The sequence below is a fragment of the Anarrhichthys ocellatus genome, unplaced genomic scaffold (assembly GCF_004355925.1).
Source record: "Anarrhichthys ocellatus isolate YVR2014 unplaced genomic scaffold, GSC_Weel_1.0 scaffold1, whole genome shotgun sequence".
NCBI lineage: Eukaryota > Metazoa > Chordata > Actinopteri > Perciformes > Anarhichadidae > Anarrhichthys > Anarrhichthys ocellatus.
In genome coordinates, this window is record NW_022280031.1 from 3,960,521 (window position 1) to 3,987,385 (window position 26,865).

General features: G+C 40.7%; 1 protein-coding gene across 5 annotated transcripts in view; it reads left to right on the forward strand.

Moving 5' to 3' along the window:
* The window catches only part of kaznb (kazrin, periplakin interacting protein b), a 100,480-nt gene that overhangs the window by 6,298 nt on the left and 67,317 nt on the right, over nt 1–26,865 (forward strand). For all 5 annotated transcript variants that reach the window (XM_031854784.1, XM_031854820.1, XM_031854828.1 and 2 more), the window contains one exon: nt 10,802–10,959. In XM_031854784.1, coding sequence (XP_031710644.1) covers nt 10,802–10,959 — 158 coding nt within the window. The remainder of the gene's footprint in view (nt 1–10,801; nt 10,960–26,865) is intronic.

Here is a 26,865-nt window from a genome sequence, read left to right on the forward strand (position 1 = left end):
CTAATCCTGCTCGTCCTGGCGTCTGTATGATTACGAGTGTGTATCTGTGGGGTTTGTGTAATTGTGTAAATGAAGTAAGTTTGAGTGAATGAGTGAACTTTCCTACCAGTGTAAAAACACATTTTCTTATCTCAATCAGGTCGACACTCTAGCTGCCCCGATGACAGATGTTGTTAATGAAATCACACACCAGTGTGCCCTTAACATCCCCGCCGCGTTTTCTGCATCATTGAACCGTCGTACCTGAGTGTTTGCTGACTCCGCATACCTGCCTCTCTGTGCCCAGTACTGCTGGCCTCATTTTTCCCTCTGTGCCCGCCACAAACCCTTTAGTTACACTGTTCAGCCCTCTGCAGACACATGCTGAGCTGTTTCCCCAAACACCAGTGTTCATCTTCTACAATACACCACAGAACAGACCGAGAGAACGAGAGAGAGGGAGGAGGAGACAGAGGTTTGGGACAAGATAACAGTCAACACAAATTGAAAACTTACAAAGAACTTACATTTATAGAAAATTTAATTTCAAAGTCTAATCTGCAAAACTGAGCTGAAAAATGCAAAATCTTTGTTGTACAGCTCAGTGTGACTGTAAATACTACCTTATTCCATCAGAGATGCCACTTCTCATCCCTTACTGCACTACAGCACTGTGATGCAGGAAGCAGAAAGAAAGAATCTGCCATGCTCTGTATAAATTTGCATCAATAGTTAGTGTGGGCGCTCCTGTGGTGATGAAATATAGCCTATTCTCCCGGGTGCTTCTCCTCAACATGCAGGGCACGGCGTGCACGGATGGGAGTGACGGTGCACACTGTGTGCACGTCACTATTACAATGAGAGATCGAGACTTTCCGTTGGATTGACTGGCTTCGTGTTACCAGAAAGTATGGAAGCATTTCTTTTTTAGTTCAAATGGGGCCATTTGTTTCCATTAAAGATAGAAATACAGAAAAGGGTTCTTCAGGGTTATTTCTATGAATTATAGCAAAGAAAGAGAAGAACACGTTTTGCTTAAGCACATAAAGTTCACTGGTGTTTTGACAGTGTAAAAGCTAATGAGAAGAGCTACGTTTGAACCTACGCACTATAAATCCGATATGCTTGCAGAGGGAGTAGCTTGATTGCACATGCTACCAATATATACCACAAAGGGAGGAATGTACTTGATTCCGAGAGTTTCTTAAGACGTGTTCGGAGTGTGCATGTCAGACAGGAGTTGAATTAATTCAAGTGGCTACATCGCAAAGGGCGTTGAATCAACCGAGGCTCGTGATAAACGACTCTTCGTAAGAAAAGGCTCACTGTGAAACACCCTGAAGAGACTCCATCATTCTGTAGGAACAAGTTCATAAGAACATTGTAAAATTAGTTTTTGTACATCTGCAGATGAGCGTCTTCATGTGTGTGTGACAACCAGACAACCACCACAGTGTTATCAGGCTCAATGCCTGCTTTGTGCTCAAGCCCGTCTTAAGGCGGGTAAAGAGTCACTAGTTTGTCATATCACATTACATTAGCTGCTAGTTCTTGTTTGAGGATTTGTTACTGACACCAAACTCACCAGAGCCAACGCCTCACTGAGGTCCAATGTCAAACACTTAATGCTCTTATAAATGTCTCTGGTGAATTCTACACGAGTCTGCAGCGCTGTGAGGATTCCTCTTTAAGCTTTTTGATTACCTCTTTCTTTCTTCTCAGACTGATGCAAAGCATTCAGAATCACAGTGTGAATAACAGACAACTCTCATTATAAGCATCGCAGCACCTGTTGGGAACAGCATTACTGCTCCACATTCTTCACCTTTGCTCTTTTAGCCACCAGAATACACTAGCAGGCTAAAAATATCCTCTACTTACCAATATAAACACACCCTTTAGTGCAAAAACTGATACCTCCCTCATTGGGAATTGTAAATACAGTGAAGTCACATGACTGGCTAATTTGCCTTTAGTTTTTACACATTATGCTAACAAAGCCAATCTATTCAGGCCACACTGAGGAAAGAATGCTAAATATTGCCAGTGGAGTAAGGCTTTACATGCTGTATTGGGGTAGAAAATAAGGTAAACATTTCATGGAAAGTGAATGTTTTAGTAATTACGCATGTCAATTAGCATCTTGATGAGTTCAGTTTTTTTCTACATAAGATAATTAACCAGACGTCATCTGTTTCTAAATGACCTGTGCATCAAGTCAAATGACAATTTGCAGAAAACAAAATACGTTAACATAAAATTGTAAATTAAGTCATTAGGAATTGCGTTAACTTTTATTTATCACTGTATAAAATGTATTAGAGCTGCAACTAATGATTATTTCAATCGTTTTTTTTCAGACTACATCGAAAATATACATTTATGTGTTTATTTTGCTACATTATTGCTACACTTTGTCTATTTGTGTCTGTAGATTTCTCTGAAACAGAAGTTAGCATTAGATAATGCATCATTTACATATTTAAACATACAATTTTAGAAGACTTGTGGTACAAAAGATAATTGTCCTAATGTAATTAATCAACTAAAAATGAAAAATGAATGGAACTTAACATAACTGACCTTTTCAGCAAAGCTTGCTCCCTGGATTTTTAGCATACATTTTCCATGTTATTATCCCCTCACATGTGGCCAGAGCTCAGATCAGAGACCTTGAACACAGACTACATGTCAGAGGCAGAGGCTCCGTTCTGGTTCACAACTGCATCTGACCAGCAATTATGTCAAGTGGATTTTGCATCACAACTCTGATGTCATCTTGGTCTGAGCTGTCCTCCACAGACGTGTACTTGGAGAGACATGCTGGGCATCATTAAACAGCACTTATCTCTCTCCTTTCCGACACAGTTCGCAGTGTTTGATGTGAGAGGGAAGTGGAAAAAAAAACTCACGAAATATGGCGGCAACAGTTTTCTCACCACAGTAATGTCTAACTTGCTCAAATGTCGAGTTGATGTGCCTTTGAACTCGCAGAGTTGTTTACCTGCACAGAAACCTGTTAATGAATGATAATGGTAAAACCCGCAGCCTGAACTCAGATTGGCTCGTCTACTATTACAAACCTGCCCTGAAATTGAATTTTGAGCATCAAAGTGACTGATGACGATAACGGATTCAGAACCGTCACCACATATTGGAGCGAATTTGAAGTTCAGCTATTTAATCCCCAATCCGTCTCATTTGAAGTTTGTATGTTGTGTGCAACCTGCCGGTGTGCTCCGGTACAAAGATACGTTGCAGCTCTGACCCACTTTCATCCGCCCTGAAAGACAGGTACAGACACCAGCTCACAAACAGTCCTAATTGACTGCAGCCTTGTCACCAGTGCCGCCTGTTGCCCAGGCTCTCGAAAAAGGCACTCCAGCGTGCAGCCTCTGGATTCTGAAATGTCATGTTTGAGCTCACACAGGTCTGCTCTAACAAGCTGTGTTTACCCCAACTCTGTGAGAAGACGAGAGGATCCTTATTTCCTCTCCTTATCTCAGCTGATGCAGAGATTTTGTCTCTGCTGTCTGTCAGTTGTATCTTCAAAGTTTCTCCTGAAGCTCATTTTCGTGCTTTGCGGTTGCTTCTGAAAACAGCTATTAGCAATGCAGCTTGGCTTTCCTGGGTCCAGTTTGTGCTGTATATGTTTCATTGCAATGGATACATGTAGACACTGTGACATAGTGTTGCAGCACAGCTATGACAGACCAGCACTAATTTGTTTTAGCTATCTGCTGGCGGTTCAGACTGAGGAAACGGTATCTGTTTCTCTCCAACAATAGTCTTGAAAGAACACAATGGAGATGCGAGTTTCTGCCTCTCCCTGTTGCTGTCGCCGTCACTTACGCAAAATTTCTCCACCTACGCGTATTACCCGCAGCTCAATGCCATGTGTTCACGCCCGTTCTTACCAAAGGGAGTTTGAGAAACATTAAAGTTACTGACTGATGAAGGAGCAGGCGAGGCAGTCTGCAGTAAAGCGGGTACACCATTGAGATGAATTAAAACACAGTGAGTCCTAGAGTGCACCGAACAACAACCAACAATTATGTAAGAAGGTCGATTTCTTTTCCCCTTTAACTTAGAAGTCTGTCTCCTGAACCCTGACCTTTTTGTAAGAGTAGACAGTTACTTGCCATTTTTTTTTTCCATTACACACACCATTACACCTGATACAAAGGAGAGCTTCTCCCTATCTGTAAATTAATTACCTGTGTGTGAGTGGAGACATTTTAGTGAGAGCCTCTCCGAGTGGTTTCATTAGGTGTTGAAGAGGAGGCCTCAGGCAAATTATCAAAGGGCCATCGAAGACTTTTATGTTCAGCCGGTGGTTCAGCGCCCCTCCTGAGATTTGTTTTTCTAAAGTCTTTGACTCAAAGGAAGAAAGAGAAACCTGGATCGCTCTGCGCTGATCTCTTGTGCTTCTCACTAGGTGGCACACTGATCAAAGTTATGTGAAATCAGAGGAGGGCACATAAGGGAGGCACTCTGGCTTTCTCTCAACTGTTAAAGACTGTATTTAAATTATACATAACAGGTTTTGGGGAGAACAGAATTGACCTTTTTCTTCTGATAAATCTTGTTATTCTGTGGAGATTCGTGGAGTTGTTGTATAATTGTAAAGTTAATATGAATGAAACATTGCCCATAATTAATTATTTAACACATATTGTGTGATGTTTTGCAATCAATTCTTAATAACTTAATGACCTCACTTAGTGGAGGCAGTGGCAGATGTTTTGAAGGTTCGATATATTTGCCCGTCTTTGTCACTGCTTCACTTGCAGCTGTTCAGGCCACAGTCAGTGAGACAGCTAAGAGAGGTACGTTTTTATTGCAGCATGCATCAAAGCTACCAGGTGGTGGCAATGTTGCTGTGGGCAAAATGAAATCCCTCCTGCAGTTTCTGCCTCCAAACTGGAGCGCTGGACGACAGAGTGTGATGCAGCTCTCTCATCCCAGTGAGCCTTAAAGGGCTTCACCTCAGCTATTTGTATATTAGAGATTTAGTAAAGATGCCTTGGAAGATAATGTGACAGACTGTTGAGAGTGAAACCTTCAGGTTAATGTGGAGAGTTTGATCTGTTAGCCCGTTGCTGATATGTTCAAATATGCAAATCACAAATTGCATCACAACGATATGAGATTCATGTGAGAAATAGTCTGTGCTCATCTTCACTATATGGCCAAAATGATGTGGATAACCCTGTCTGCATGCTTACATATACATACCCCTGTCAGGATTACCACTTAGTCTGTGAAAACAGTTGTATGATGTTGTCTCTGTGGCTCTGGAGAAGCTTTCTAAAGGTTGAGAACAAAAAAAAGACGAGACATAAGACTTCATTACAAACTGGAGTTGAGTTTTGCAGCTTGAACCATACAAGAGACTAAAAGTTAGGATATCTCTCTGCCTCTGGTGCTTGGATTATGTAAACTATTTTTTTAACGTGACAAGTCCCACAACCTTATGGAAGTGCAATACGATGACATTTTAGACAAAAGTATGCGTCCGTCTTTGTGGCAATGCTTTTGGTGGATCCTTCGCTGTTTCAACAGAACACCATCGTCTGTTTTTGTTAATTGCCAACAGGCTATTACCAAACTGCAATCTTAAGAAGCTACATATCACACAAGGTTTGAAAACCTTTTGTACTTAATTTGTCAGTTGTGTTCCCTTGAGTTGTTTTAATTCACATGTAGGTCTGTCTTGGAGTTAATTAGTATGCTTTGGAATTGTAAGCTGGAAATAAATTACTGTGTTTATATGTTAACAGACTTGAGACAGAAAGGTTAATTGAATCCTTGATTTAGGCTGAACAAACTGTTTTGGGACTTGGGTTGTCCTGCTCTTGGTCTGTTATAAATTTAGATTTGGTGTTTCATGGTGACACTGAGGTGCAGAGGATCTGCAGGGAGGGAGAGCAGAAAACTTTGTGAAGATGTTTTCCACTGGACGGCCCTCAAGGTCTTAACTTTCTTACCTTTACCAGCTGAATAGCACACAAGAAAATAAACAACCTGTTAGAGAGTGAATGAGGTTCAGTTGAAACCACTTAAAGTGATCACGGTAACAGTGATCAACTCCTTATAAGCAGGGATTGAATGTTTTTAAGCACGTAACTACTTAAAAGATGGATGATACTTGCTACGTTTGTACTTTTTAGACAGAAAACGTTTTATATTGTGATATTTACTGGAAACTACGTACAGTATAATTATTTATGTTCCTGTTGTGAAATGAACACCTCATTTCAACTTCATGAATCAGCCATTCCTCTCCCACTTTGACAAATTCAAAGTGAGCGAATACTATATTGTGAAATATCACTCCATTTTTTCGTGATGAATTGACTTAGCGGTTGACTCAACCAATTTGATGATACTCTGAGTAACACAGATGCAATCAAAAGCCTATTGTACATAAATCCGTATTCTGCTTGCTTACATTACAAGCAGGGCACAACACATGCACAATAGGCGTGTGTGATATTCCTCTCAGCTGACTCAACTAAATTGAGTTAAGTGTCTGGATGCAGATCTGATCCAATCAGATACAGTTTAGTATCTAAACAAGCCAAAACATGCTTGTTGTGCATTGTGTGGGAACTGTGGGAATGAGAATGAAATGGGGACCCAAAGGATGCTCTCGCTCGCCGTGGACGGAGAAGAGACGCATGGCAGTCTGCCTCAGCTCCTCCCTGCCTGATTGTTCTGGGCAGATTCTCTGATTTCTCATAGCTGCAGTTCTGGTGGAACACGACGACCCAAAGACACCCAGAAAACTCATGTAGTTTTGTTTTCCACAGAGGTCAATCTCTCTAAATCCACTGTCACAATTATGCACTCCATGTTCACATATTCCCAGCTTTGCCCGTAAAGGCAGACAAAGCTTGTCACACTCAAAAAGCTTCCATCTGCTCGGCATTCGAAATTAGTGGACACTAGCTAGAGGGAAAGGATCAAATGCATTTTGTGGAAGCGTGACATTGAAGTGAAGTGTGGCGCGTGTGCTTTACATAAAGATAAAAATGGTTTGCGGAACATGCTGTAACATGCTTGCAATGCACAGTAGAGTAGTATTCTTTTGGGGGAAAGTGTCCAATCTCTCTGGGGAATGGCGACGCGCACACCATCAGCGGGTGAATTGGACCCTGCTGCAGATAGCGATGCAGAACAATAAAAGGCAAACAACTAAATCACAGGCTTGCGTTGGGTGCTGTCAGATACAGAGAGGGATTCAGTTCATTTAGGCAAACTTTGCTAAGCTATAATTGATCTGTCCAAATCCCCGCGTTTGAACAGACTTACAGTAAGCTTGTTTTCAAAAGCCTCAAAATAGACATTTGCTGTGGTGGTTTACCTCTGTTGGTCAATATCGACTTTTGTCCCCCAACAAGATTGTGTTGTGTATTTATCTGGCATTGGTGTGATTAAAATGTAGCCTCTCTCTCTCTCTCTCTCTCTCTCTCTCTCTCTCTCTCTCTCTCTCTTGGAATTGCCTCAGAGTCTCAGAGTCTCACAGACTCCCCCATCCTTTCATCCGACTCTCGGTCTTTTGGGCTCGAAGTATGAAGTTCTTGGAGCTTCCTCAAATTGCCTTGGCAAAGGCTGCTTGGCTTCTCTGACTCTGGCTTGTAACAGTCGGTCCCCAAAGCGAGCAGAAGCAAAAGAGTCATTTTAATATTTTTCTCATCACACTTCCTGGTGGGGCAGCTGACTGAGCTCATTCGAATATATTTTACTGGATTCCACCACGTCTGCATCAAAAGTCCCTTGTTTATATCTTTTGCAATTTTGCAAATGAGCAGCGATCATACAGAGAAACTGGACCGGGTATTTTTCCTGGAGGAGAGATTGCATTTTATGAGTTTTTTAATATTCTCCTTTCACAATAACTGTGCAGCCTGACAAAACCCCAACATGCCTCATTAGAGTTCATTGTTGAAGACTGTAATGAGCTGTCCACATCTCACAGTCACCAGCAGCACTGAGCCACCTGTGTGTGGGAGGCTGCTTCAGAGAAAACACAATATCCCTCTGATTTGAATAATTGTACATCTCACTTCAAAAATATAGATGTGAAGGAATACAGACCTGACGGGGTAATCTTGTATATGCACATCTTTAAAAAAAATGCTCAAGAAAAAAGGAAATGTGTGAAATACACAGTGACAGAGACATTTTATACATTCATACAGCAACCTCTGTCTATTCATCCGTGAATAAACTTAGCAACTTTATTTACATGTCATGCAGAGAAAAGCTGAGAAAAGCTGTTTACAGGATCTCATTTGTGCCTGTAGTGTAGACCATAAAAAAGTTTTGAAAGACATTTTTTAAATGTTCAATTATTCATATTTGCAGTGACTCACAGGCATAATGTACATAGACTTTAATCTATATAAATTGAAATATAGTGTATTATAGTTGTATTTCTCTTATGTTTGTGCTGTATTTCTATAAGAATTTTCATATACGATTTGGAAACTTTAATAGCTGAGAGTCATTTTTCTTGTATTTTGGATTGCAGGCAGCATTTGTTACGTATATGGACAAAATGAATGAGACAAAGCGTCAAGCTGAGTTTGTGCTGGAAAAGAGGACACCATGCTTATCATAGACATAGAAAGTTGGCAAAAATGAACCTGGACTCCAGAGGGATGGAAATAGCTATTTCTCAATAATCTATGATTTTCACTCAAGTTTCCTCTCCTGAAATCTCTGTATTATTAAAATGTTCCAGGTCATAGACGGTCAGCTTCACCCGCCCCTTTTTGAATACTTAGACTCACAGTTGTATCTGATCAGCGATGTGAAAATGTGGTTTGACGTCTCCTCACTTTCATATTCTCAGCAGAGGATCGTGCTGCTGCCTCGTCTGGTTTGATCCAACCAGAAAAACGTCAAACGTGCAGGTTGTGGTGGTGCAGAGGTGCACATGCGCTTTCATAGCTGAAATACTGTCAAACGTTGATCAGCTGCCTGGGGTTTCAGCATTTGTTGCAATTTCACGAGTGAGCAGCAATCAATTACAAAAGGTTTAACAAATAGAGCATCACACGGTGTTTCCGTCACATCTCTCTCGTGCTTTATGGCTTTGGCCGGGAACTGTGGCATTGTGATTGTGATATGGTGGGTTGACATATTCAGGGTAGGCAAAGTAACATTGCTTTTATAGAAAGCCACCTGCCTTCTCCATCATGTATCACAGTGTGTGACAGGATGCATTCGATATAAATTGAAAGTGGAGCAGAGAGGAGAAGAGGGTGTGTTTATTCTCACAGTTTGACAACGTGTCATTTTCAGCAGAGTGCCATTACCTGACGCATTTGGCCATCTTTGGGGCAGAGAGGTACACCTTGTAAATGTTGAATGTGAAATTAGCATCCAATCGTCGACCTCTCTCGTAAACATTTTATTTCCCCCCTCCACCTACCTTGCGATGATTTTGATGTATGAAGCGCTGCCTCCTGGGCCGGTGTGTGCTCGTAAACATGCCTCTTTTTGCACGCTACCGCAGTTCAAGAGAAATACTGGAAGGTGTGGCCGTAAATCTCTGATCAATCCGCTGAAAAGTCGACCTTGACCGTCGTCAGCGAGTCCACACGTTGCCTCAGGCGCTCTGTCACTCTCGCCTTAAATTGACCTCTTAGCCCCTTATGTGTGGTGTGTGAGAAAGTGATGCTTGACTTAGAGCGAGTGTCCTGACCTCCTTCAAACATGCTATACCCGCAGAGACTGATGTTGACACTAAAGTCAACTCAATGATTTTGATGATTCATTTGGTTATTTATCACGCAAACATGCCAAGCATTTGCTTTTCTCTGTTTTATATCATCATAAATTGAATATATTTGGTTTTTTTTGACTGTTAGTCAGATAAAAAGAAAGAATTTGAAGATGTCATCTATCTAAACTATTAAATACCTTTAACATACAGTTCAACCTTTTGTATACCTACCAGTAGTTTTAAAGTTGGAAACATAATTTTCTGCACTGTCTGACTGACACAACTATATACAGAACATTCTGTATCAATCATTGAGAGATTACCACCAGTTGAATGTGAATTCTTTAATTTAAATCTTTGTCCTTGTTTATCATCATTCAATTATTTTGGTGGCTGGTTGTGTTTTTAATCATGTACCTGCATGCGGTTAGACGTCTTGTGTTTGTCTTCATGTGTTGAGTTGAGTAATTACTGTCGCAGGCCGCTGATCATGATTGCGTCGATAACTGCACGCTGCAGCATATGTTATAACATGTTATGTTATGTTATATATGTTCGCTACGATATATGTTTCCTCTTCTGCTGGGCTGCTCTGACAAAATGCTCCTCTGTCACCCTGCTGGCTGGTTTTTGAGACAAAATTGTTTCAGTATTGATCAGACGTTTTTTTATGACCGCCCACAGGCTGTGACCAAAGACCAAAGAGCTCCACATTGTGTAGATATAGCTTCTGACCGAACAAACCCCAACAGAATAGACTTTATTTCTGGGACTCTCTCCATAAAAAAAATGGATTATGTAACGGTTTGAGTGTGAGTTTCTGTGTCTTGTTAATGGATTTAGCCTAATGATGCCCCTCTTGTCCAAATGAGGGATTATTCTGAAGAGGAGAACAATGGAGGCTGCTCGACTGTGGCCGTGGATGTAGCAAGAGTCTCAGATCACACAAGTGTAATCCAGAAAATTTCACTTGAAGGAGAGGAAAAGGGTCTTTGGAGCTCCTCGCCCAACATGGCAGGAGAAGAAAGTGTGGATCAACTGTCGTGTGTTTTCATTACAGTTCTCCTCTCGCCTCTTTTGCAGCGGTCCAGTCTCTCAACAGCCTGAATGACCAGATTGCTCAGTTCATGGTGACCAGACCTTGTAGCCTGGCTCACGAGGACAAGACCTTCATTCCTGGAGAGAGAGACACCTTGAGGAAGTCCATGACTCTGATGAGACACCTGCTCGTGGATGCTCAGGTACAGCCTCTGCCCTCTCAAGGTCAAAGGTCACTCAGTGCATGCTCATCCTTCTGATTAAGATACAGGTTTTAGGTTTAGCTTTAGTTTACAGAGGTTCACAGAAGCAAAACCCTTTGCCTTGCTCAGTGTGGTCTGGTGAGACTCAATAGGAGTTGACTGGTTCAGGGTTGTTGTCAGTTACTTTTCAGTTGCTGTGTCAAGCTTTATCAGTCAGATGAGTAAACGAATGAATGAATTTGATCTTATAATCTCATGCATACAGCCATGCTCAGCTTAATTGGGCTTAAAAAACACCACAAATTAAACTTTCACAATCAAATCTTCAGACCTACATACAAGAAAATTCATAAATCCCTGGAAAAAACATTTACTATGTAATACTGGAGAAATAAATATCAGTTGAATCATCAATCTTGCCTCCTCCTCCAGGCTTTTGATCGTTTCCATACAAGGATGTTTTAGGGTTTTATCTTGACATGGTACTCTCATGTCCTTTTGTGCTCTCTTATACTAAAATATACCCGATGAGACAAATGTTCCACTAAATGAGCGTTATTAATCTCTTAACCCCTGGAAACATCAAATTTGATGTAAACTATATAATATACATTTTTTTAAATTGAAGGAAATTATGTATTTGCTAATCCTGCTTAATTTTACATTCACGTATTGTAGTTTGAGTGATTAAGAAGTTGATAAATACCCCCATAGTTTGCTGAATGGTCCATTGAGTAAACTGCTGCCAAAAGCAAAGAGAAAGAGAAGAAAATCATTTAATGTATATTTAAAGCTTTAATTGTTCAGTTATAACAAGATGTTTTTCTTGTCGTACCTAATTTTTCCTCATCATTTCTACACAGCAAATCATCCTAATTCAACAAACATATTTCATGTTTTTTTAAAGCCAAGTAAATCAATAAACATTTTTAGTATTCTTCTCCAGAATTTCTTTGCTGGCAGTTCACAGAAGGCTTTAAAATACAGGTCATGTTGGGAAATATGTACAGAAGACAGACTTGAACACTTACCTTAATGATTAAAGCATGGCAAATCAAAATAATAATCAAAAAATATTGAAACTGAACTTTTGTTGTCTGGTCAAAACTTTCTCGGGGGTTGAGGGGGGGGCATCAGTATTTCTAAAATCCTGGCTACTGACCTGAATGTATCAACAACAACTAAGACTGCAGCTTTTCATGCTTGACCCATGTTTGTCCTCATCAGTTGTTCACTTTAGTTTACAATGACCCGTTATTCCTCTCACTCTGCCATTACATTATTTTTCAACCTTAACTTTCCAATGAAGAGATAACAAACAGAGATGTACTGTCTTGTCTCTTTTGCCCCCGGCACATCAGTGTGACCTCGGCTCGAGGTTGAAACCACATCGAGTCCATCCCTGAGCTGAAATGAAAGATTTGCCCACAACACAACCTCTGTGAAAGCTTTGGCAACCTTTTTTCCTGATAATCCTCAGGATCCGTGGAAGGGAAATGCTTGTCTCTGCCCAAAAGTCCTGTTTTTTAGTTTCTTTAGATTTACTTCCAGTGATTTATGCACTCTTTTAGTCCTAAAGGTCAGCTCAATGTGAAATTCAGAGCATATCTTTTTCCTCCACACCGCTTTCAACATGGCGACAGCAGAGCTGTCGGCTAACAGTGCAAACAGCTGCAGCAGTGTTGCCAGAGCTAACAGTGTTGACCAGAATGGGAACCAGAGGGTGGGTGCTATGATGTCGGAATGATGTTATCAGCTGTATCCGCTGTATGGTCTGTGAGCTAACCATTGGGGTCCGCACGGCTGTAAACAAAGTACAAAGAAGTCCAGAGTACAACACACAGAGTCTCTGCTCTGGTAGACATTACTCTACTACATCTACACAAAGCTAATAGTTATTTGCTATAATATAGAATATAGAAAACCAAAATGTGTGTGCAAAAAATGTGTGTTTTTAGCATTTTCTGCTTTAAAACTAACAAAGTAGTAAAATCCTTCCGTCTCTCTTCTCTGCTTCAGATGAGAAGAAAACTCGTCCTTATATTGTTGCTTCAATTTGTCCTTTTATCTATATTGCTACATTTTGATGGATGTCAGATGAATCTTGACATAGAGATGCTTTGGGGTCATCTATTAGCACCATCATGGACGTGCATGATGGATACGGAGTCCATCCGCCATTCTCCTGGAGATGTTTTCTCTGTCGCATTGTCATTGATTAAACGGAAGGTAATTCAGCAAAAGGCCATTGCTTTCACCTCAGCCCAGTTGTATGCAAGCTGGAGTGAAAGATTGTTAGCCTGCAGTCAGTTTTTTCAGTTAGTCAGGAACATAGCATTGGGAGATGATGGATGAGTGAGAAGCTCAGCCGCGGATGGAGTGCCGATTATCTCCCCAAGAAGTTGTACTTGGGGGAGAATAAAAAGTTTGCCGGTAGTTCAGTGTTAAGTGAAGCGCTCAGACACGTCAGCGTGACCGATTTCTCTTCATGTTGGCCTTGTTTGTGTCAGACAGCACATCCACAACCTTTATGTGTTCTCAAGTTTTTTTCTTGGAAGGATTGCAGAGGGGAGCCTCCGTCAGGTGGGGCTTGTTGCTCTGAACTGTCACAGGACAAAACAGATCAGCAGGGGGTGCTGACATTTGACTGACAGTTGCTAGGGTGATATGTTTGTTCACTCTGAGGCTACAGCCAAGTCAGATTGAAAGAGTGTGTGTCCCAAACTGGGAGTGTCTGGATTCTGACAGAAGTTCCAGTGGATCAGGTGAATGCTGTTTCCCTCCTCTACAAACAGGTTTTCATCATCGTATCATACCTCCTCAGTTGGGGTTGAAGACTCGGGTTATAGGTTATGGTTAGGTGTTGCAGAGATAACTGGTTGGGATTGGAGCAGTTCATATCAGACTTAGCTAATTAACGTTAATTCCTTAACAGCTGAATGTAAACATTTAGCGTTTGTTAAAGTCTTAAAAGTACAAAATGAAATAAGTAAATCAAAGCAAAAAAACCACCACGATCCCCCCCTAACCTCCACCACGTGGTTATTATTATAACAACCGTAACACAATTATTTTGTTTTTTATGCCCAAGCCTGACCAAACCTTAACCATGGTATTGTCACATCGTTCTAGAAGGCGTAGACGAACATCGTATTTTGTCGTTTAATTTGGAGAACTTATTATTATTAACTCCTCACTCACACTTTAACTGAAACTTCTCTCAGCCCATCCGTCTAAACTTCGATGTCAGTGATTCATTTCAACTGCCACTTCAACTTGTGTGAATTGTACATTTTCAGCACCAAGCACACATAAAATAATGCCTTTTCTCGTTATAGATAATATAATCCAGATTTCAATTAAACAAAACGAAAGCTGATGATACAGTTTTCAGTTTGTTATTTCTAACACTAGTCAGTTGTGGACCTAAGATAAACCTAATTAGATACAATAATGTTTGAAAGGATTAATGGTCAATAACTGTGTTTGATACTGCAGGGTTCAGATTCAACACTACAACTCTAGTCTCTTGACTTTATTCACCTTATCAGAGCAGCAAGATTGAGCTCTCAGGCTCCCTATCATCACTCAGGCTACACCAGACAGACAAAATAATTATTGGCAGATTATGCATCAGATTTCTTTGTTCTCAGAGGTCAAAGTCAAGTGTGATCTCATCTCACATAGAGGAGCTCGCCTCATCCACAGGATTTTGCATTCATGGGGAGAGTAGTGTGTCTGCTGGTCTGAGAGAACTCTCCAAAGCTTACCGTCAGTCAAGAAACCTTGAACTTCTGTTACTGTATACATCTTTTGAAAACATTTTTATGACACCAAACTGTTTAGTTTTTGGAAATCAAGTTAAATACATCATCTGATGAATTCAGCATTCAAATTTCAAGTCCACGGACACTAAAACGCAGAAAATTAATTTAGAGGGGATTTGAATAGTTTCTCTTTGAATGCTGTCCCAGAATTGATTGCCTCATTTGTCATTTGCACAGATGAATTATTTATGTCCCCGATGCTGTGCTGGGGTGACTAATCAAAAGCATTTCAGAGTGTGTGGAAGCTGTGAATTGATGCGGTGGAACGTTGCACTGCATTAGCTACTTTGGTTTAGGAGTCAGCGGGGCTACAATGGCGGCCTGGTGACAGAGAAGACATTGCTTGCAATAATTCTTCAAAAATGCTTTTTGCTCTGATGTGATCCACTCTCGCAGGGTGGGAAGAAAACTACAACTTTAAATACATGCTCAGCTGTGCAGGTCAGAAACCGCAATCAGACAGGAAGAACAGAACAGGAAGTCAGTCTGCGCAATGCTGGAGAAATGTTTTTGTTTTTTGTGAAACAAATCACAACAACAAGAGAGATTTAGGTCGTCCTGCAGTTGTTATAGTGAAAAAACAAATCATTTCAAATCGGGTCCATAAAGAGCTATTAAACTATTTGACACAGAGATATGGTGAAAGAAAGATATACAGTCAGAGAAAGAGGACAAAGGTGGTCCAAGGATTGCAGCAAAAGTGTAGCCCCATCGTGCTATAGATCCATGATTTATTTTTATTTCTATTCAGCCATTTTGAGTCTCATTGCCTGCAGGAGAGGCGGGTTATCATTTATGAGATCCTCCTTATGGGCAGCTGTCTTTGTTCTCTACAGACAAACCAAAGCTTTCATCTCATGCCTCATTTTGAGGCAGATTTTTTACCCTATTGTATGAAAATCCGTCCACCCCTAATCCTATATTTCAATGTTACATCCTTTGTTTTATAGTGCGAGCTGAAGTGGGCTGGACTTCAAAGAGCTGGGGCTGCTTCTTTTGAACAACTGCAGTTTCAGCCGGTAGACGTCTCTCACCAGTTTCCACATTTCTACCCACTCAGAAATACCGGGGGAACAAAAAAGATGAATGAGTTCGCATTAAACTGACTGTATTGGAGCTGACTGCAGAGACGATTTCAAAACACGTCTGTCACAGCTGATGATAAGGCAGACACGTTCATTTCTGTGTTCCCAGACCCCGTCACATTATTGTACACACACGGTAATCTCTAATCCGATCAAACAAAGGCTATTTTTGTCAATAAAGCCTCCTTTTTTCAAACTTTCACTGTGGATATTTTTAAGATAGACAACATGGCCTCCGTCAGATGAAATGATGCATGCCAGATTGTGAGACTTCATCATCCTTCAGCTTTTCCAGAAACCATCTGTTGATGCAGTTCAGGATGTTTAAGGTGGCGTATTCGGGGGTGCGCATGTTTCTATGGGAACCCTGAGCACTGTCACAAAGCGTATCCGGATCAGTACTCGCATCTTTCTGCCGATCAAAGGTGTTCACCTCAATTTCTGAGGGAGTTTGGGTGATATGGAAAGGCCTCTCTCTCCCTGTCAATTTCCTCTTGAGTGATGGACTGTTTGTGCTCTTTGCAGCACTTTTGTTATGGTGTTGTTTTTGTCTGGCTGACGTGGATAAGTGTCTAGAGTTGGCTTTGTGTCCTCCTGTGACTTTCTCCGTCAACCACAGAAAGCTTAAAGTTCCTGGAGAGATTTTCAAAGAAGATATGTGAACCCACATGCTGGTCTCTGCTGCTCTGAGTCATTCAGAGAAAAGAAAACCGATCTATTAGTCGATTATTTAGCATTCCGCCTTAGGTGAGCTTCCTCGTGGTGCTGCTGCTGGAATCGCCTCCACAGAACTGAAACCTGAATAATTCATGAGAAAACATCCGCTTCTGTGTTCACAGCAGACATGAGTAGAGACGTTAATGTGTCGTGGAGTGACATTGGTGTGCCTTTTGTTTCCCTTATCTCCTGAACACAGTTATTTGCCGTCGTCCACCTCGTCTTGTTTACTTTAAAACCTTCTGCTCAAACCCTCATCAAAGGCAGGATTTCTGCAGAGACGAATATAGAGTAAAATCAAAGATGGGATACTTGTTATCAAAGCCATTGAGTTCCCTGTCGACCTTAGACGAGATTTAAATGCTCCCTGCCTCCACAGCTTGTGGGGTGTTACAGGAAATATAAATGACTTTCCCTTCTATCTGATTCTCTGCCAGAAGCAATCGCTCTGAAGAGTTGGGGCAAGCGGGCATCTGGCCCAGAGCTGCTTAACACACCTGTTTTTTTAAGCAGCACACACTTACAGGTTTTTTTATTTGACCGCTGCACCTTCAGTTGGCCACTAATCATTTCACTGGAGCTCTTTTAGTTTTCATGTTTCCTTGAAAATGTTTGCTGCTGTGAAATGCTTGCAACTTTCATTCACCCTGAAGGCCTTTACACACCGGGGGCGTTTATTATTATCTATTTTTAATAATCGTACGTCAGTATATTTTTTCGAACTATTGAGTACTTTGACACAGGACGGGAATATTACTCAGCAAAAAAGCAGCGGAATTTTTTTACAGAAAATCTGGGTGAACACAGACGGCTACAGTATTTATTTCCTGATTCAACAACGGCAGGACGTCAGTGATGACAGGAGGAGCATCTCAACACTGATAGGCTATCATGCCACAGCGTCACGCAATTTTTTCCACCGAAGTTGAAATATTTCGACTCACACGAATGGCCCGAAAACAGAAATATTCGCATGCGAGTATTCCTCATTCTTGTGTTGTTTATTCGTCACGCCCCCAGTATGTAAAGGCCTGAATACGATACACCTTTATACAGATAGCGTGGTTTGCAGTTGTGATTCAGTGATTAAGTCTCTATTCTTTGAGGTGTTTCTATTCTTAGTCTAACGTAAATTAAAAAAAACATCTCCATTAATGTAGGAAGAATATGAAAACCCTTTCAATTTAGGTCATGTGATTGATCTGTATTTAGGTCGTAATTCTGTATTTAATGGCAAATAGTAAATGGATTTGTACTTGTATTGCGCTTTTCTAGTCTTCTGACCACTCAAAGCACTTTAACACTACTTGTCATCATTCACCCATTCACACCCATTCATATACTGATGTATGAATGGGGCTACCATGCATGGTGCCACCTGCCCATCAGGACTGTCCAACCATTCATACTACATTCACACACCGTAGGCACAGCTACGGGAGCAATTTGGGGTTAAGTGTCTTGCCCAAGGACACATTGTCGTGGACTTGTGGGGCCGGGGATCGAACTGCCGATCCTTTGATTGAAGGACGACCCTGCTCCACCACTGAGTCACATTTGCCTCATTAAAGGAGCTGTATTTGTCATTCTGAACATGTATATAGCAGCAAACAACTATTTGCTATGTAAAGCTATAGTAGAATAATGTCAACCTGAGCAGAGAATGAAGTTGCTCTCTCTCACTGTGTGTGTGTGTGTGTGTGTGTGTGTGTGTGTGTGTGTGTGTGTTGAGAACCAGTATTCTCTTCATTCTACAGTATATTTATACTGTAGAATCGTTTTATTATATTTCTTTGGTGTTAAAATCTTTTTGATCATATTGTAGTTTGAACATAAACAAATTCATAGATAAAAGAAATAGTATATTGAATAAGAAAATATGTATTTGACAACAAAGTTTTTCAGTGAACATAACACATAGTACCCAGAAACAATGAATGAAATCACAGCGGATTGATCATGAAGTTTTCTCCCTCTGATCCTTATCATCTGGACCATACATTCATGTACTCTTGCCATACAATCTTGTAATCTGGTCATGTAATCTGGTGTAATGCAATTAAGCAGAGAGGCTGGATGTAATCCGATCAGGATCAGGAGGTGCAGGGTGTTGTAGACCACCAGCCCTCGGTTCTTGTGTTTAGGATTACCCCCCTTACCCATCATTACACGTGTCCAGTGGGTCTAGACGCAGGGATTGACTGCCCTGCTGCCCTGTGAAGACCTCACCAGGTGGTCATTATAGAAACACACTCAGTTCTCCCTCAGATTAAGTCAAACTGCTGAAATCAAAAAAAGACATGGTACACATTTTGGTTTGTTCAAATTATGATTTACTGTATTTAACATTTTTTCTCGACTGCACACTTTGAGGCATTCTGGGTAGTCTGTAATTCTGAGTCCTCTTCAATAGGCCTTTCTCTCAGCAGACATTTTGACTTGTCAAAGTCGGAAAAAGTGGTACTAAACAACTTTAACGACGACGCGGTTCTATTCAAGTGTCCCAGTGAGTGACATTGAGCCGACTTGCATAATATCAGGAACCTGAAATCAAAGCCGCTAAATGGAATTCAACCATCAATGAGTTCTGTGAAAAAAGACCGACAGTATCTTTCAAATCCTTAAGTGGTTTTCTTTCCGCCAGAGTTTCAGTCTTAACTTCTAGCTTTTAGAGATTGAACTGTTCTTTTTAAGCAGTTAAATAATTATATAAAAGCAGTTCTAAAGTTTTTTTTCAATTTCAAGTGTACAACCTCTTGCATTTTGCAACATATTTACCTTCATAAATTCAGTGCTTCAGCAGTCAGCAGGCAAAGCCTACACATAATCGTATAGGATTCCCTGTGCTTAGAGACCTTATATAATAACAGCTTAAAGTATAAATACAGACTTTAATGCTTAAATCTTTTGGGATTCTCCTTGGGTCTCTCATATTTAGTTCATTTAAATATGTTTACTTTGTGCTCTGGATGCGTGATGCTGCACATTTATCATGCTTCACTCGGCCTTAATCCACACGGCCCCCCCCTCAATTTACCATATTGCTCATACATTAGTACTCCTCTGCTTCATCTCATCACTCCCTGTGAACAAGACCACATGCTAAATGCATAAAGAGGCCACAAATATTAAAACGGAAAGCTTTGCTGAGAAAGCATGACAACGTGTAAATGCTGCAAATAGGATCAGAAATGTCAAACACAAATACTTATAATGGAAAAACCTCATTTCAGTATCTTTCTATCAGCTTATTATTACAAATGGAAGCCGTCATTGTGATTGTGTTATATACGTTCTTGTGTAATGAATCGTGTTCTTAATGTGCTATTCTGTTCTTCCCCAACCTTGTTAGTATTCATGATTGCGATTTCTCTCCTCACCTCCGAATCCTCTTACGCTCTCCTACGGTTCTTCACGTATGAATTTGTTAGTGTGTGATGCCGGCTGGTTGCGGCGCTTTGCTCTGCCTGGATTCTCCACTTATTGCAGTTTGACTGCTTCACGTTTCCATCCTATCAGCCTATCAGCATGCACAATCATGCATCACTGTTGCCAGATTACTGAATCTTAACATTTTGTTTTTACAGTTCCCTGGAGAGAAATTGAATCTTTGTGATGTTTTTTTGGTGAGCAGATGGTATTTTAATGAACTCAACAGAAGATATTTTAATGTGATACTTGTCCCTTTTCAACCCTGACGTAAAATGCTAGGCAGGTGCTTTTGAAAGAGCTATAATTGTTATTCTTTGGAAACAAGGTGACATTTCTGTTATGTATTGTAAATCACCAAGGAGTCTAGCTTGAAGTCTCTGTATTTTAACTCCCAGGATGCTACATAATGTTCTGTGTAAATGATCATAAGTTTATCACGTTCGTTTCTTGGATTCAGTCTTTTTTTCAGTCTGGACATTTACATTTTTATACCAATATTTCTTTTCATGTTTCCAAATCCTTCCCAGGTTCTTGCAAAATGCGTCTCAGCAGGTTTTCAGTTTGTTCGGCTGAAACCAGTTCTGCTCATTCACCATGCAATATAGCAGCATGTTTGATCTGGAGTGTAGCTGTTTTATAAATGGACATCCGGTGGAATAATTTGAGAGCTGTTGCTCTATATGACTAAACTTCTACCAACCTGCTGCCTTCTTTTTGATTCCTTTTTATTAGATCAAACTGTGTCAAACGTTCACATTTTGGAACTATAACAGTGAAGTCAGTAGATGTTACAAGCGAATACTCAGTTTATAGTGTGGAGATTTAGGCTTTATATAAGAGGTGGATGTTAATTTGAGCATGTTATGGTGACGTTAGCGTTTAACTCAAAGCACCACTGTGCCTCAGTAAATGCTCACAGAGCTGCTAGCATTACTGGAGTCTTGTTATCAACAGTATGAGGAGACACTCTGTAACCACCCTGCAGCCTGTGAGGTACAAGAAGGTAACAAAAAACAGAAGCAGTTACATTTCTTTTAAAATGTTTATGGCAAAACAATGCAGACCTTAGGGAATTATTGGAGAACGGGATAATGTGAGGGTGAACTATAGAAATAACAGTGAACAAAAAGCTTAACAACAACTTAGCAATTCTATAAATAGTATGCAGCTTTTGCAAACATTTTATAGGGGACATTTTACAGTGTACTACACTTTAATATATGTTCCATCACTTTGTTTGGATTATAAGTGACATTAAAATGAGAGTTTATAGATTTTAGCAGTGCAAGGGGTGGAGGACATTTTGTATGTTTATCCGAAGTTAAGCAATTGAAAACAGAGGATGTACCATCTGTGCTGCTGTGTATTTAAGTGTAAGAGCCCTTCACTGTACTCTCCAGCCTCTCCGCCACATCTGTGGTTTATGTTTAGGCATGGATTTTCTCTTTAGGGAGTAGCGGGATGACCATTATGTCTTCGAAGGCTTGCGTAATGAAAGGTGGTTTTGATGTGTTGAGGAATTGCAGTCCAACGTGATTGTTGTCCTCGGTAAACATACTGCGTTTGTTGTGGATTAACAAATACTCTTTCTGTCCTCGTCCTTCCTTCTTCATCTCACTTTCATCCGACTGTGTGTTTGTCTCCGTTTTCTTCTCATCTCCCAGACAGAATCACGCATACAAACAGCAAGACAGCAGAGATATTTACCCAAACACATCTCAAACAAAGTCTTATTAGATGCACACACACCAAGGACAATAAACACAGGGACATGTCAACAAAGATACTGTTTGAGGACATTCACTGGAGCATATTCATTATTTCAGCATGACTGTAAAATTATACTATGTTAATTAGTTTGCCCACATGCACATTTTTTAGAAACAGAAAGAAACATTTCATTGTTTTGCTTTCCATGGATCTTATTATTAATACCCTGTTATAATCCCTTACAAGAGCTCAACTCCCTGAGCCAAACAAGTTTCAGACAAACTTAATATAGCATGCAGATTAATGCAATTCCCAGCTCCTGCAGGAGCCAGCCTATTAAACACATTTAAATCACATACATTTACAATTAGAATAAGTTGGAGCCATTAAATAAAAGACATAATACAAAAGTATCTCATCAGCACAGTTTGTCTCTACAAACACATTTGCATAAGTGCTTTGCCCTTTTGCACTAAAGCATATGTAAAGTAGTCGTAGCCTCTAACTGTAGTCGCAGTCTGAAACAGGTTTTCAGGCAGGAAAACGAACCTCCTTTTCCTTCAATTATATTCCTGGATGAGTCAGCCATATTGCTCTAATTAAAATAATTCCTGCTGTCAGGTTGGCACTTCTTCTTCACTGTTGTCGCTTGCATTTAATTGCTTTTGCATGTTAATGTTTGAGCTATCTCTACTTGTGCATATGTATGTGAGAACGTGTGTGAGTGTTTTTGTGCGTGTGTGTGCACGCGTGTGTTTGTGCGCGTGTGTGTTTGTTCGCGTGTGTGTGTGTGTGTGTGGGGGGGGGCATATATGTGCATGAAAGGCCCTTAATGCAGAACAGTATGCTAAGCTTGGAATACTGAGAGAGTTTGCACCGGTCTGGTCTTCAGTGTTCCTCTTACTGACTCCTACTGCACGCTTGAATGTCTTTCAATTTAGTCCTTCTGATAACTCGGCTCTCTCTCGCGGAGATAAATGTTGAAATATAATCAATGACTTCACATGTTTTGGCTCCAACCTCGTCTCTCTCTTACGCTGCCTCACACTCACTGTGCCCTTCCATTTATCTGCCTTATTTATCTTTCTCTCCGCTTACCCTTGTTGCTCATTTTTCAACTTGTTACAACAAGTTTCATATCTTGTAGTTTTAGCTTTAGCAAATAAAGGAATTAATTCCCAGAACACAGCGACTTGAAGTTCTTAGGAACAATTTTGAATTCTCTCGGTGCAACAGGACTGTTATTGTATCTTTAACAATGAAACAAGAATTTCGCTCTAATATGTTATACATTTTTTAAACATTTTGATTCTTTTTGTCATCCTGTGCAAAAATGTAGCACTTAAAGACGTTGCTGAGACAGTAATTGGGGTATTTTCCTTCTTTCAATAGGCATTTCTGCTAAGAAGGGGACTGAGGATGTCACTTGGACGAAAAAAAATTGGATACAGTGTATTGGCGTGAATACAAAGTAGCTCCATGAAGACACCAAATAAAGCGGTGATGGAGTGATTATTGTCTCTAGTGTTACTATTCATTGGAACGGTCCTCTAGAGTGGGAACACATGATAGTAAGAGGAGTCCCTCAATCAATCCCCTTGTCGCTATGTGCCTTTACACATAGCGACAAGGGGATAAGCTCCTTATCAATATACACTGTACCAGCTCTCCATCAGATATGGTTTAATCTGTCCTCAGTACTGCACAGCTTTCCCACCCCTAAACCTGTCAGTCTGTCAGTTATTTCCCTGCAGTGCTACATTTAACCTGGGAGTGGTTGTATTTCGTGCAGAAAATTCCAGTTTGGTCTCAGCTAAAATGTTTTCACTGCAGTGTAGATGGACTTTGACATTTGGTTAATGCACGTTGATCGACACCACTCTCATTCTGAGCAGTTAATATGATCAAACAAGATGTATTGTGTTATTTTATGAGCTGCGTAGTGTTGCCGGTAGTGTATTTTATTAGTTTTGGACAGAGCCAGCCTAGCTGTTTCCCCATGTTTCCAGCCTTTGTGCTAAGCCAAGCTAACAGGCTGCTGGCTGTTGCTTCATATTTACCACACAGACGTGAGAGTGGTATCAATCTTCTCAACTCTCAGCAAGAAAGAAAATAAGTTTATTTCCCAAAACGTCAAACTACTTCTTTATATGATCTTCTTTTCTTCTATTAGTTGGAGATTAATTGTTTAACCCTGAAAAAAGCTTCCCCCCCGAACTCTCTATTATTCACAGAATAAGACTGGCAGCAGACCTGCCCCTTCATCTCTTTATCCGAGGCTTGCCCAGTTGTCTCGGGAGGTGTACTCTAACCTGCTCTCGGCAGCCTGCAATGATTAGCCAATAAATAACTAAACGTATATCATAAATCAACAGGGAGAGCTCTGTCAGGGTGATTTCCACTACAGTTGCCCTCTGAAAATCACTCTCCTGCTCTGAGAAAAGAAAGACAGAGAGATGGATGGAGGAAGGTTTGGCAATGAATGAGGTTCTCTGTGTGTTGTAGAAAATGTTTTACCTTGAGAGATATCCTCTTGTAGCATCACCCAGTGACAGCTCCTTTGCTCCATTGAACAGCTGGTCAGTAGTTATGACCTGTAGTTGATATTATTCTAGAATAAGGACAGTGATAAAGCTGCCACTAACTACTCCAACGATTCCATGTTACTTAGATTCATTCAAATGACTTTAATTATGTTGATGATTATAACACTGTCAGCTATCTTTCCCATCTCCCGCTGGAGCTATAGGCACATCTCGCATTCTCTCAACGTCAACGTGTGATTGTGCAGCCTGCAGTAGAAAGCAGAGAATGATGACAAGAGGTGAGGAACTCAATCAGAACGCAGCAAAGTAGCTACGTGCAAAACATGCACCTTTTGTTTCGACGCCGGCTCCGTTCGTGATCTCACCACGATTTGCATGTCATTAGAGATGACTGCAACATTCAGCTTTGCATGTCTACATGTTGGAGACGAAGGTATGACCACTATAGAGAGGAATTGAGCAGATGGGACAGCAATGGGCGATGTATTGTGGGGACCACTAGGCGAAGAGAAAATGACAGAAAACAGCCAGCAGGGCGCAGAAGTGAGGCCGAGGGGAAGTGTGGCACAAAGCAAAAAGGATCTCTGTGGAGAGATGGCATTGGATAGAGTGGAGGAATGTCATTTTCTGCTGTTTTATTCTCCATCATCAGACATATATCTCCCCTCCCTCAGGTTTTGATGTTCATCACAGCCAAACCCTCCTCCCTGCATCCTCTCTCCCTTCAATTCCCCCAGAGTCCTGCAGACAAGCCTTTATCTTGATCCTCATCATGGCCTCTGACACTGCATTTCATCTGCAACCCTGTTGACCGTTATCTCCAAGTGGAGGGGCTGTCAAACTGTTTATTATGACCAGACTATCAGAGATGGGAGAAGGACATGGCTGCAAGGCGTTGGAGTGGAACTTGGGGATGACAGATGTGCTGAGTTTGACAACTGATAATAGGTGCTTCTCTCCAGGTCTTATCTTAGCCTCCATAGGCCAGCGCCAAAAAAAGCCAAAGTTCAAGCCGCAGAGCAGTGCATGTATGTCCCGAAAAACAACACTGATGAGAGCGATGAGAGCGATGAGAGTGAACCAAAACAGCAAGTTGTGGGCAGCGAAACCAAAATAGTGAGTTAAAAGACACTCGATAGAGCTGAGGGGACACCTTTCACGTTACATACAATCATGTGATCCACTGTTCATTTAGAAATACTGGTTATAGCTGCATTCATTTACGCGGTGTGGTGAAACCAAAGAGCACGTCCATGTGGTGAAATTTTCATGGACATTAAAACTGCTGGCGAACTAACTAGAAAGCTAATGGAGTGAGAGAGTAAGAAAGAGATAGAAAGCAGCAGAGAAAAAGAGAGAGAAAAAGCTGACACACAGACAAAGAAAAAGAGTTGAGTTTCCGCTCCCTGACATTCACTGTTTACTCCATCAATGCCCCTCTGTCCCTGTGTGTCACCACTCGGGGCAAAGGGCTTTCTCTCCCCGTCACTTACACAGACATAAATACCCATTTATTTATTTTCCTCCAACTGTGACATTTGCATTTGATAAATCTGCATTCTGTGTGAACACTCAAAGCAGGGAACTGTAAGTGACAGAAACCCGGCTGTCTATAATTTTTGCTTGATGCTCTTTTTTATGTTTCATCAGCACATATTCTTTAGTAAACAAAAGAAATCAACCACCATGTTTTTACAAGCGTGTCAGTGCTGCCTTTTTTGCTGTGGGAAAGCGGTGCCACATTCGATCCGACTAACAGAGGCCAATTTTTTCTCAAGTGTCTTGTTTGTCAAGAATGTTGGCAAAAGAAGCAAGAGGTAGTGGGACAGAAAACGGTTGTTTTAATTTGTAACTTTGATAAGGACTCAACACACTCACTCAAACTCGTCCTCTCATCCTGTAGATGCAGCACTTTTTTTCCAGGGTTGTTACTCGGTTTTACTCGCACAAAGACACACTTCACTGCTGGTGAATGGACAGAAGTAAGATCCTAATACGGTGCCAATTTACCTGTCGACAAGTAGAGATTCTAAACACTTTGATGTTGGCAGAGAGTGTGCCGTCTGCAGAGACAGCTTTTATTTCCAGAACAATATGTCCTGAAACCTGCTGTTTTGTTTCAGTCACTTAGCAGACTGTACATTTTGACATAAAGATATTTAGAAATGTAAAACTGCTGCCTGTGAAAGGATAGATTCAGAGCTTTCTAAAATAAATATCTGGAATAAACACATAATGTTAGCAGTGTGCTGTAATAAAGACATCCAGTGATGCTTCTAGTCTGCTTAAGGGGCTTCATTCCTATTGGAATAATTTGTGTTATTCTCAGTACCAATTAATCAAAGAGGCCTTTTATTACTTGACCAAGGAATGAACCCCAAGTATTTCAATTTCAGATTTGCACTTATCACAAACGAGGAGGTTTGATTTGGAAATCAAATTCTAAGTATGTATTGTGCAAGAGCAATTACCTTATTGCCACTGTTATCGAACATTTTAGCCATATCAACTTTATAATGTAGTAAGAGTCAATGTTGTGTTTGAAGCTTTGGCTGCCATAAAAAATAGGCTTCAAGGGATTTATAAATC